This window comes from Diadema antillarum, unplaced genomic scaffold (assembly GCF_040938485.1).
Source record: "Diadema antillarum isolate AM-2024a unplaced genomic scaffold, OU_Dant_1.0 scf00000212, whole genome shotgun sequence".
NCBI lineage: Eukaryota > Metazoa > Echinodermata > Echinoidea > Diadematoida > Diadematidae > Diadema > Diadema antillarum.
In genome coordinates, this window is record NW_027271101.1 from 1,168,332 (window position 1) to 1,182,500 (window position 14,169).

At 36.6% G+C, this 14,169-nt stretch overlaps 1 protein-coding gene across 1 annotated transcript; it reads right to left on the reverse strand.

Moving 5' to 3' along the window:
- Nucleotides 1-10,893: 10,893 nt before the first annotated feature.
- On the reverse strand, nt 10,894-13,150 carry LOC139724396 (uncharacterized). Its single transcript, XM_071635540.1, has 3 exons — nt 12,556-13,150; nt 12,195-12,444; nt 10,894-10,975 (listed from the first exon to the last, which is right to left on the reverse strand). Exons 1-3 carry the CDS (start codon nt 13,148-13,150, stop codon nt 10,894-10,896), a joined length of 927 nt encoding a protein of 308 aa, XP_071491641.1.
- Between the last annotated feature and the right edge of the window lie 1,019 nt (nt 13,151-14,169).

Below are 14,169 nucleotides of genomic sequence, written 5' to 3' on the forward strand. Positions count from 1 at the left end.
TGAGGCTGATGATGAGGATGGAGGTTCTAGTCTGGAGTTTCCTCGACAGTGCGATAGCCAGTAACGTCACGGTGTTCCCTGCAACCCCAAGAACAAATACAGCGCAATACGCTCCAGCCAAACATATATCACTGGGGGCGAGACTGGAATTATTAGATTTCGTCAAATTAGCATGGCTGACAAAAATCTCACCGCTGCCTTGGTAGCCAACTGCATCCGCCATCTTGTCTCAAGCAGCGAGGGAAAAGACCTGGAAAGGCGATTACACAAAAACTCTTTGATGTGATGTGTAATAATTTTATATTTGACATCTGATATTTTGATATGTTATTGATTCCTCTATTCTATTTGCAAAAAAACCCACGAACACTAGAAAAAAAGTAATCAAAACTGTACAATAGTTTGGTGCAAAGTTTACTACATGATTTTAAAAATTTCATTTTAAGAATGTGAAGCTGTTTCGTTGCTGCAAAGGAAAATCTACACAAAACTTTCCCTTTAGACATGATTTCTTATATTTCATGAATCCTTCGTCTGTTTATCTGATCTTACTGTTTACATAAAAAGTGTAATTGCAAAGCGAATGTGCTCCTTTTTGCCATCTGAGATATTATTTGCGATCAAAACTGCTTAAAAAAACAAGGAAAATAAAACGAAAATATAGGATATCATTAATCATAACTTCTGGAATAATTATATTAGGCGTTTTAAAAGAAGTAAAGGTATCATCGGAAAGATTGTTTTGCTCTATCCGATGATGGACTTGCTTTAGAATGTTTATAAATGGCGCTTAATCCGTTTTTTTCGATCAAACTCTTCGTGTATTACTACTTGAAGATGAGGTGAGATAAAAATGAATAATCTGAGAATCTAGAGAATTAATTCTAGTTATACAATGACCTGTATCACGCAGAAAATATGAAATGCAATTAGAATTACGTGAATGAAAAATTCTGCTTCATTTATAAAGTCTTCACCATAATATTCAGGACGAGTTTACAAATTCTAAAAAATTAGAAAGATATACCACTTGGTGTTGTCCGCTCGAGAGAGACAGGAGAAAACTTCAAGGCGCACATTACAAGCAGGAGATGAGAACTTACAATGTCGGCAGACAAAGAGTCTCATCCAGCCAATTCACACATTGTTGGGCCAACAAGATCATAAAGGGATTGTTAATCTCTTTTGAACACATTGAATATGATGTATTGAGGACTGAAAATTCCCGCATCATTTATCTAACGGACAATGACTGTTATATCCATACAGAAAACATTGGATAGCGATCTATTACTCTACTTTGTGTTTCGTTTGTGGCACGCGTAAGACAAGAATATGGGTGGGGGGGGGGGGGAGTTGGAAGGGTTTTCCGCTTGGCTTTACTGATGGATTACCTTGCCTAGGGTAACACCCGCTGTATCAAGGGGACTCGGTCAAAGAAAACTCTTGATTAAAGGTACAGTCTACCATTGGGAGATATGATTTGAGAAATGTTTGAGTGTTACATTTGATGTGTAGGTCAGTTGTATCACAAAGCATCCTACCTCGTAAAAAATCTGCAATAAAGCCTAAACAATAAACTGTTAGGAGATATCGCTATCTTTTAAAACTTAACCATCACTATATAGACGGTTTAAGTTAGTCTGGAAGCATTTTCATTATAACTATTGCTCACATTTTGTATATATTAAACAATATATTAACATTAATCATAGTCATTCAAATTTATGCATTGGTTGTTTCTATCCCTAACTCACATTTTAGAACTATTTTGAAGCACTAAAGCTGGGTTTTTGTTTCATCTGCAAATGGTAAATTATGCCTGTATTATCCACTGAGCTACAACTACTCCACTGCCAAGTTCACTGTTATTGTTTTTATTTTAGTTCTGATCTATTTTTTAAAGATTCAGATAAAAGTATTAAAAATGTTTGTCAACTGCATTTATAGTAATAATGTATAGGCGAGAGTCTTATACTTTGCTTACTGATGCTTATACGTGGTAGAATAGTTAGAGAAACATATAATGCTCATTTCACACGTTTTAAACCTTGTCAATATAGTTACTGTCTGAGGTGTGTAAATTTCCATCTCTAATAGTTTAATGTATCACAGCTCAGTCGAGTCAGTTCTGAAGCTAACACGACATGACATGACAAATGACCTGTATAAATCACGCTGAAAATGTGAAATGCAAATTGGACGTGAATGAAAAATCTACCTTACTTATAAAGTCTTCAGCATATTATTCATGATGAGCGTCTTCCTGCATCATTTATCTAACGGACAATGTTACGTCCATGTAGGAAACATATTGATATCAATCTATTACTCTACTTTGTGTTTCGTTTGTGGCCAGCGTAGGACAAGAACATTGGGGGGGGGGGGGGGCGGTGGAGGTGGAAGGGCTTTCCGCTTTACTGTACTGATGGATTGTCTTGCCTGGGGTAACATCCGCTGTATCCAGGGGATTCGAACCAGCGACCTCGTGATTAATATCCCTAGTCTTATCTACTGATCTACAACCGCTCTTCTGTCCAGTTCAATGTTGTTGTTGATTTTTTTATAGTTCTGATCAATCTTGTAATATTAAGATAAAAGTTTTTAAAAGGCAAATGTTTGTCAACTGCTGCATTCTTAGTAATAATGAATAGGCGAGAGTCTTATACTTTGCTTTTTAATAGTGATATTTACGTAGAAGAATTTTGTGAGAAACATTATCATGTTTAATGCACACGTTTTAAACCTTGTCAACTGTCTTATATACAAAATAAATTCCCTCTCGAAAAGTACAACGTATCAAAGCTGGTCCTAGTCAGTTCTAAGCTAACATGGCATGACATGACATTACACATGTTTCAGTAAATATTATGCATCTATAGGCTTCACAATTTATCGTGTGTCTGTATAATAGTTCGATAAATTAAGATAGCTATATTTCATGTTTTAACATGATATATTATGTTTTGTACACTCATATATTCTTTGTTGAAAATAGAAATATATAAAAATGTAAAACATGTTTGAAGGAATGCTGTGGAGCTTCATCCTTTAGAAAACAAAAATACGTTTTTGTTTTTTCTCGGATTACTGCATTGGAAACCAATAATCTATGCCGTAAAATCCCATCCTGCTTTACCGTTTACGGAACCCATTACACACTCCCAAGGTAATATGTTCTTAAATATCTCGTATACTGGGTATCTTTCTAACGCAGTCAGCAAAACACATACTTGTTACCCCATGGACAATAACTGAATATGTGTATTTAAGTAACAGACTCCAAATTGAGCCCTGTATTAATTGACTACCGGTATTAATTGATTACAAGCATTAATTGATTACCGGTACTATCATATCAAATCAAGGCCGTGCGTATTTCAGGCCAGCCATTAATCTACAGTGAAACTAAAAGTGATACATATACTCAGTTTTTCTCTCTCATTTATTTTCTAATAATACAATTAGGTTTTGAAAAATGTCAAGTTCTCTGAAATATTACATTTACGAGACAGAATGATGACTGCGGCAAATATTCATTATTATTCCATATGATGGAATTAAGTATCTGTAGTGGCCACCTGACTGTAAAGACCATCTTTTGTGTGTCAAGTGAGTGGTCGACATACACAGGTTAGACTGATTACGTAAGTACATACTCTATTCACTGTACTGAAAGTTTTCACGGGATATAAGGAGGAAAATGATGAAAAAGAAAAAAAAATATTTTCTGTTCAGTTAGTTCTTTTGCATGAGAGTTCCAGCGTGGAAACAATCTGAGCTGTGGTTTGAATGATGGTTATAGATGTACACTGCACAAATTAATTTGGAAAATGAATTCACCCAATGATCTCTATAATGTCTTTGTGGCCCCAAAGATTAAAAAAACAGAAAAATAACGGAGAAAAAGAAGAATCTTCTGTCAAATCCAAGTACAGCTGACATTACAGAAGAGGCAATATTGACAAAAATTGTATAAATTTGAAATGTTATTTTGAGTTAAGCACATTGAAAATGATAACTGGTCCTTGAATTTATCTCATGAATTCTTCAATCCTTAAATCATAGAATGAAATAAAACTGTCCATTTTACGCCATTTCCATCTTACTCCGTATGACATTTGAATTTGAGTTGACAGAAAATTCTTACTTTCCTTCTTTTGAAGTTTCCGACTTTGTTCTTGTTTGAGGATGTAAAGAGATACAATAGTACGAAAACCTATTTTTGTTATTCATTTATGTCTTTCATTATGTTGAATTTGTCTTTTGTTATCATTGCTATCTTGAAGGGCATTTGCAAATGAATCACTACATGTGAAATTCTTATTTTACTTTTGTGCCTTGGAAGACAGACACGAATGTGTTCACTCATGCGTAAAATTTATATTTGTACTAAAATTCTTATTCGCTTATGTACGTGATTTTTATCTTTTGTGGTCATGTATCTGTTATTGTTGAGTATCGTAAAAGTATATTCAGATCTTATTCCGTCACATATTTGTTCAATAATGATACTGTAATACAAATCTGCTGTATTATTTTTTTTTCTTTGTCTGCACCTTGTTTCTCCTGCTTAAAGGACAAGTTCACCTTCAAAGACATGTGGGTTGAGTGAATGCTGCAATATTAGTAGAACACATCAGTGAGAGTTTGAGCAAAATCGGACAATCTGTTCAAAAGTTATGAAGCAGTATTCATTTTGGAACAAGATCAAAAACAGTGGCGTAGCCCAAAAGAGTGATGATCGAGGATTAGTATTTTCCTGGCTGACAGTTATTTGAATTATGTTAATCACACGCGGTGTTTCGTGTGCTGTTTGTTGGGAAGCATGCAGGGGATTTTGGTCAACAGAAATATTCTTGATAATAATCTCTTAAATAAAATGTAGATAACTCATAAATTTCATTTCTGCAGAGGGCAGACAAATTGAAGGAAAACTCATGTCTCATATCTTCACCCATTTGCTTGATAATCTCTTGCTTTCAGAAATAATTTTGTTTGTTGTACCGATGTTTGACCGTTACCTGGTAGTAGGATATCGTATACATTTATGTGGTTTCACGTGCACAGGTGGCGTGTGTATAAACAAACACATACACGCACACACACCCACACACATACTACATTAACTTTTACTCCCCACTCCCTCATCGCTATATAGCTTTGGATTTCGTTGTCATCTCCTCGCCCCCCCCCCCCCCCCCTACACACACACTCATCCTTCCCTTCTACCCATTCACACACACATTCTGCATATACTCAGATTCATGCACCTTTTTCTATTATTTGTTGTTTAGTCTCATATACACACCCACACCAACACTGCAAAAAGTCCAGTGTTAAATATGAAACACCGAGCTGGTGTTAAATTTCCCCTGCTCATTTATGGTGTTAGATTAACACCTCCGGGTAAGTTGCATGCTCTCTCAAATTTCTGCACATTGGTGTTTTCCTCCACTTCTAGTAAAAACCTTCTGTCGCGTCGCATAGCGTCATATGCAGCTTCCCCTTCTTTCTTTCCTTTTTCATGCCGCATTGCAGCAGGCTGGTATATCACATATAAGAATTGTTGATTCATGTCTTCCATTTTGTGACTCTTTCCCCGTGTCAATGGAAGCCGGAATGTTTAAACCCTAAAATTATGTCGCATTCACATTATCACTCCCATGCCAAATTTGCTATTCAAGCAACTGCTATTGTGCAGTGTGTGGTTACTTGTTCTCATTTTATCATACACATGAAATTATGTGAGAAGAATCTTCTGTACCCCCGAGTATTAATAGTCATTCTCTCTTGTTTATACTTTAGTTTGGTCTTTAGTTGTACCCGTGCTCCTCATCTTGTTCTCCACACTAGGCTTTTGTTGGGGTCTACACTCAACAAGCTTTACTTTTAGTAGGCTCCAACGTGTTTCTCTATAGCATTCTTTTACTTTGATTGAAAATGACACATCGATCGCTATGTACTATGTTTGTATTTCTATTTCTTTCTTTTTTTGTATATATCCAAGCTGGACATTCTGTATTATTACATTTTGTTATATTTTATGTATTTTCCATCGAGAAATACGAAAATAAAATTGAAATTGAAATAAGATTGAATGCTTGAAAGCGCAATTGAATTTCCACTTTACATCCTAATTCGTCTCCAGTGATCAGTGTGCTGTTTTTTAATCCCTTAAGGGGCATTCCCAACGATTTTCATAATTTGACAGCTCCACGTATAGACTTGTCAAATTTATTGTGCTCCTTGAGCAGAGAAACAATACTCTGGAAATCTTGAACAAATTACACTGAACAGTGTTGATGACATAGAGCCTCACATATTTCAGGAATGTAGCAGTGTAATTCCATTACAATACCATTTGCTCAACAAGTTCACCTGCGAAGAATCTATGCATGCCTTCTTCTTTTGTTCTGCTTCCTTGAGCCCCAACTCGTGCATTCTTATTGTGAGGCTGCCATGTCATCATCCTCGTTCACTGCAATTTGTTGTAAATTTTGAAAACATTGTTATTCACCAACCTAATCATTATAAATTCTGAAACTGTACTCGGTATAACTAATTTATAGTTGTTCAAATGTAAAAGTCTGAAAATCTTCCGGAGGTCTCCTTTAAATCAGTATGGACGTTGGGAAGAACTCATTTGAGGATAAAATTCTACCATGCACAGTTAGGCAATTGTATTGTCTCAAAAGAAATGTCAAAAATTATGTGTGCCCCTTTGCATATTTTGCCAGTATTTATACAGTGCGTTATTTGACTTTGTGTTTTACGTTTTTCACTCCATAATATACCTTGTTGACAGCCTTGACCACGTAGAATGGCTTTGCTTGCACAGACATGAGTGCGTGTGTGTGCGTATGTGTGTGTGTATGCGTACGTTTGTGTGCGAAAAAAAAAATGAATTGATGGGCACTCTTCATTCGTTGACTCCCCCTAAGAAAGAACAAAGAAGGAGATAGAAATTGATTGATGCATATCTTAATTATAGATTAGGTCTACTTACCGTAATACATATGGCCTTATCAATAAGAGATTGATCGTATTCAATGCAAGCACTGATTAACCTTCTCTGATTTTTTTTTTAGCCTCGTTCAAACTGAATCCCATGAAAATAAATCGTCCATTCGCCTTCACCTTGCCATGGACGCATTTTGATCAATTTGCTAAAAAGAAAAAGTGTCCACCAGTGATAGAATAAATATAATCACATGGTATCCTAGCAGCCCTACAGGTTTTGCGAAGCATCAGATGGGGTAGAGGAGTATGATATTACTGACTTAATTGAGGTCGCGGTGTAAGGGTAGCCTGCATCATTTACCAATATTGACCGTACCTGTTGACGTCAACCCATTATCTAATCACCGTGCAGTTCAACGCGTGCAATAGAGTGGAAAGCTATTAAGTCTTCGTCTTTCAGTGATTGAATCTGGCAGCAAAATATGGGGCGGACTGACCTTCAGAACTCAAATCATTGTGGCTTTGGTTCAGAAGATCTTCTCTTTTTCTTTCATCTTAAGGGAAAACATGAAAAATGGAAGATGTTTCATCAAAATAAGACCTGAAACGAGATATTGGACACAATGATATTGGAAATGTGATAATGTAAACAGAATTTTACTTGAATTGAATTGAAACTGAGATTGAATGGTTGTTGATGCTCTCAAAAAATTGATATTACCCGTAAGCACAATGTCATATGAAAAGCGAATGAAGTTATATCATCACCTTGCAATTCTACAGTGATCCATGTGTTTATGACATTAAAGGGATCGTACAGTTGTGGTTGAGACCCAAATTTCCGGTTTCTAACATTTTTAGGTGAGATAGAGAGAAAATATGAAAGAGCATGCAATTTTATGAGGAATTCAACGTTTATTTGATAAAAATTGGTTTTGAAATGGCTGAGATATCCAAAAAAGAATGATTCTAGTAAAGTGTGGGACCCACACTTTGTAATGATTGCTTTGTTTTACTTTGTTTTTGGATGTTTCAGTTATTCCAAACCCGATTTTCATCAAATAAACTTTGAATTCCTCTTAAAATGGCAGGCTCTGTACTATATCATAAGTGTTTTCTTGGTATCTTGTGGAAATTGAAAAGCCTAATTCTCATCTCAACCAAAACTGTACTATCCCTTTAAATAAATCAGAATAAAGCACAACTGCATGATTATTTACCTTCCATGTGATTACTATAGTCCATGTATACTGACCTGACATCGATGAATTTCAGGGGGAAATACAAACTGATCGCCTCAAACCAGGTTAGTAATAGGTCTTCCTTTTGCGTAAAGAATAGTGTCGACTTGTAAGATGATGACATAACAACATGATTTGTATATGTGTGGTTATGAATAAGTATAACTTCTAGGGAAAAACCTCTGAAATAAAGTAACTGTCTTGGCTTTGTCGAAATCAGACAAACCTGCCACACTGGTTGTCTGCCTGAATCCCTTAAACATAGTGCGAGATTGCACCCTGAGAGGACTGAGACATTGGCGTTCTTTAGTAAATAAAGTGGGGCAACGTCTGCGACAGTCAACTTTAGGCACTTGGTACGGTGGAAACTATTTCTGTGGCATAATTCGATCTAATAATTGATAATTTTGCAATCGTACCATTAATAGTGTCTTGTATTGTATGATTATACACATAATAACTTTCAGTGTATAATAACTGGAAGATTTCCTTGTAATGTTACACTTATTTTGTGAAAGATGCAGAAATCAAATCAAATAAATCAAATCAAATCAAACCACAGTGTTTCGACTGGCTTGGTTTTATTCCTGCTATCGATACAAACAAAGTAATAAATAAACAACTAATATACAAGGAATCTTATTGCTACAGTGTTTTGTATTTATCCAGATGGAGTCAGCATAACACATAAGTATCTACAACGACAGCAAGTGTTCAGAAAAAAAAAAAGAAATCTGCTGATACACAATACAATAATTTAAAATACAATGCAAAACAATATATACATTGTAGATGCCGTTTTCATGAGTATCAAACATCAATAGTACACATCTAGTTCTTTTTATCCCTGGCAAAATTTTGTCCTATGATATAATGTGCAATGAATGGTCTGAAAGTTATTAGAACCAAAGACGAATGTTGAAGTCATCAGGGATTAGATCACTTTATATACCTGTATAATTTGCAATATATGAATGGTAAATTACGTAAAATAAATAATGAAAAAAGGAGATGATTACTCCAGTGATGATAAATATAGTTATCACTGCCACTATTCATCAATATTTTCATTCTTGTCATTACCACAAAATCATCATGCTGACAACAATGATGGTACAACGATATTGCCAAGAACAATTACAAGGACATGAAGGTGATAGTCAATAAATCAATTATGAAATTATACCAGTAATATCTGCTAAGACGAGGATGGTAATGATGGTCTTACAGGAATAATGATAAAGATATATGAGAATCGTTTGCATCCAAACTGGTGTGTAAAAAGTTGTTAGACATGATGGCGAAATATGATATTTTATATAGCAAAAACAGATTCTGATCTATTCTCGTTTCCAAGCACAGTAATTAAGTTCTTGGTTCTTTGAAGAAATGTAAGAATGGATGGTTATTTGGGATATAGACTTCACAGGGTCAAAAGTTGCTTCATCTCCAAACCTTGGACAGTTGGAAAAACAAGAACGCTGACTTGAGAAAAACAGATGTGAAGATGTTAAAGTCGACTTTTAGAAGCAGTCTAAAATAGGAGTCTTTGGAAATGCACAAAGTTTCGTATATCACTCCATGTAAACACATCGCAGTGACTGTCTGGGTCGAGTGATTATGACCGTAGTGTACTTGTTTCACTTCAAACTTTGTTTTAAGTTCTAAACCAAGATCAGAAGGGATTGTCTTCATCACGACTATTTATACTGACTATAATTATGATATATGTCAAACATGGAGGCGTACAACTCTTTCATGGAATTTAAAGAAGAAATCCTTTGGTTTGATTATCATTTTCTCTTTAGGCCTATGGTGTGCTTATAACTAGTCAAGGGTTATAGAAAGGGCATAATTATAATTCACACTAAAACGTCTTAGAGTTCATTCTGCTTCCAGATGGAAGCGCAGCAGGCAGTGCTACTTTAAAGTGCTACTTAAATTGATTTTTCTACAAATCAGTCATTGAAAGAAAAAAAAATGTTTGGTATATAAATTGTTGAAAGCACGCTTGATTGCACGAAATTAGCACTCCACAAAATTCCCTACGTAACAACATGTTAAAGTCATAGTTCAACAAAACCGAAACAGCAAATTTTATTTCCTCTCAATTAGACATCATTTAACACATAACAGATATTGATAACTTAGCATCTGAACAAAACAGATATCTCGAGCTTTGAACTATTTTGACACATCAGAGGCTGAATATGAATTGTTCATTTCTCGTTTCTTGCATTGCATTGAAAAGTCAATATAGGATTTTTGGAAATGATACATAGGAATATGAAAATGATAAAGCTACGTGTATTTTCATCACTTAATTCTGCAAGTAATATTAGCAGATTGAAAAAAAAAAAACTTGATTCGATTCCTTTAGGGTAGAATCAGTACCGTGAGTTACAGACAGAGCCGAAGGGAGACAAAAAGAAGATGAAGCGAAAACACGCATCGAAACAAAGCAACGTCAATAGATGCAACAAAGATCAACTGCAAAAAGGTTCGGAAAGATGAATGTTTGCAAAGAAGACATTGCCACACATGGGAAGTGACAACGAAAACAGCAATGACATGCACTCCTTCTGCGACTTAACGAGGTTATCCCTGCTCAGAACCTCAGTTTATTGGAAGAATCCTCTGCATGCATACCCTTGTTCATTAAAATCATGAATCTAGAAAGGAATTGTGATCATGTCCTCGTCGCTGGAGAGGACCCGGGTCGCTGGTATGAGATGTAGAGCAAGATGAATCCGAAGATAAGTTCAACAAGTCTGGAAAGATAGAGGGAACATAATAATCATACATGATTATGGTATCTTTGTTTTATATGTGAATGCTTTTATGTTTGCTTTTAATAGCATGAGTATTACTACACACTTTGGCCGTCGATTCCTACTGCGAAATATTAATTGCTGCTAAATCAAGTCTTGGCAAGCCAGGTCAAGTTTGTTTAAATTTCATCTGTGCGCTTCTAGAACTCAAATACTTAACATTCCGTAATTTTTGCAACTTAAAGAGAACATTGAGGTAAAATTGCTCTTGAACACGAAATTAAAATTGAAATCGAAATTGAACACGTGCGATCTCTACAGTAACTTCGTTTAATTAACACCAATACATGCATAGACTTACTCTCTAAAAAAAAATCGAGTGAAAATATTCACTCTTAAAAGAGTGAATACAAAAAAGAGTGAATTTAGAGTGAAATTGGAGTGAATTATGAGTGTAAATGTTCATTTTCACTCATTTTGGAGTGACCTCAAGGATCACTCGAAGATTTTGGAGAGATGCCTGAGGTCACTCCAAAACGAGTGAAAACGAACATTTTCACTCAACATTCACTCCAATTTCACTCTAAATTCACTCTTTTATGTATTCACTCTTTTAAGAGTGAATATTTTCACTCGATTTTTTTTAGAGAGTAAGTAACCGTTGTGTAGCCCTACCCTTGCAAATGTACACGTGAGAAGGTGACACGACATTCGCTCCTGCAACAATTTGTCTATTTTCTCCAAGAACTTACGGTTATAGGGTTACTTGTTACTTGTTGCAGTAATCCCATTCGCAGCTCCAAGGAAGCTATACCTGGATGAAAATCGTGTCATGTACCAATGGAGGTGCCAAAGTGACAAGGTTGTACATGTCTCTCTTATGTACAATAAAAGCGAGAGTGTCTGTGCAAGTAAAAATATTGGTCCCTTTCTCCAGCATGTGGAACCCAGCAGGAGGTTGCATCTTATTGATGAAGGGCAGTGCAACCTCTCTGAACATGGCTGGGTTTGACGTGAGTATCATAGATAAGGGCTGTGATTGGGGTTTTAGGTATAGTTTTTAATGTGAAGATTAGAATAATAGTCAGGGTTATGTTTGTGGGTGGAGATTATGTTTGGTTTAGCGAGCAGATATTTCATGGGAGCAATAGTTGTCGCAGGTGCAAATGTCATGGAAAAATATTATTTACATGATACCCTGAATTCGTCATAAACTCACCTTTGGACTGTTTGGTAGCACAGCCATGGGATTGGACCAATATGATAGTCCCGAACAGGATTCACTACATACATGACACCCAAGAGCGATACCGCGAAGCACAATAGACCAGTTAAGCTCGCCGATACACAAATGATCTTGATCTTTCTCAGGTGGTCCTTTTTCCTCCGCTGAGACGGTAGGGTATTCACCTTATTGGCGTTAACGTCTGTGTTTCTCCGGTCTCCCGCCATTTCTATTACAACGTCGTCTGGATTTGTCCGTTGCAGCTCCACGTTTGCAGGTGGATTGGCATTAGAGCGCGCAGGTTGTGTTTCCTCTGTTACGTCATGCGCAACATTCGCGTTTCTATTGGTCGAGCGCATCGATCCGCGCAGTGTCCGCTTCACGCGCTTGTCCGTCACCACTAGTTTCAGCGTCACCACCATGACACTCACGCAGAGGAAAAGCCCCCAGAGTTGCGTCACCACCTGGCACAGGATCAGCGGCCAGCAGCCCACCGCGTCGATGATGATGAGGCCGTCGCTGACTAGGACGAAGGAAAAGTGGACGGCTACGATCGTGGCGAGGACACACGGCTTCTGCAAGACCGGGCTGAGTCGCCTCACCTTGCACAATTGAAAGAGGGCACACTGCACCATGGCAAAGGCCGACGTCAAACACGGAATCGCCAGGTCCTCGAGAACCTGTACCACCAGGAAATGAAAGAGCATCTTCATGTTGTAAGGGTCGATAGCGAGGTATAAGTAGCGTAGGATGGCCATCACGATCAGCAGAGCGTTGATGCATATAATGAAAGGCTGACCTCTCATCTTGACAAGGCGGTAGAGGAAGAATACAGCCGTGACACCAAGCAGGTTGAACAGGGTCCCGAGCACGTAGCTGTGAATCTCGAGGAACAACATCTCCTTTTCGAGCAGCGGCGGGAGCCTGCCGCACTTTCGAGTTGAGTTCATCATGGCACCCTGGATGGAAACAAAAGGATATAAAAACCTTGTAGATTTCATATTTTAAGGAACATACATGAAGACATTAATGTAAACACTCATAGAGACATACATATGTATAAGATTAGCTCCAACAAGTTTTGGATCTGCCTTGGGCAAATATAATACATCACTAATAAATGTATAAGTTCTCTAAATACAAATATAAATAAATTTAACAAATAAACTATACACTCTAGTTGATATTATGGATTCCGGAAAATCAGGAATAGCAATATTTTTTTTTTCTCCACAAAAGCGTCCAAGGAACACAGCCCGGAAAAAGAAGTAGGCCTAAATTTTCACTGGTGGCTTGGAGCGATGCTTGATATAATTCTTTATTATCCTTCCAATGAATCTTAATAAAATAGTAACCTTGTTGAAATGTAAATGTTCATTTTGTATAATTCGTATAGCGCACTATACCACAAATGTTACGTCACGGTATAACACATTATGCTCCATCTGCATGTTGTCGTCAACACAGCAATGTTATGTTTGGTCCATTTTTTTTTTTTTTTTTGATCTAGACCAATCACTGAACAAGATGTCATTAACGAAAGTTATGATTCGAATAAGAATATGAACGGAACAAATGAATAATACAAACATCAATGAACGGAATAAATTGTAAATTACATATATAGTAAATGTGCGTATTCTGTTATAGGTATTTCTATATTCATTCATTTATGTATATAACATAAAAAAGTTGTCGTTGATTTAAATGTTATTTCGCTATTATAGGGCCTACGTTCTTCTGAGAGAAGGTATTGACTGATGCTTTTTCAATAACGTGTCCTTGAAGCCTCAGGGAATTTTTTTTTTCGTTATTTCTGTCAATTTGTATTAACCTATTTCCTTCCCTTTTTTGGCCGGGGAGGGATGGGTTAGGGAGGGGAGGGTGGATCTTGTGACGGAAAAGGGGATCCCCCGTTTTTAAGTTAGATCCAACTACAAAAACGCACTAACTTGAACCCTTCCAGCGT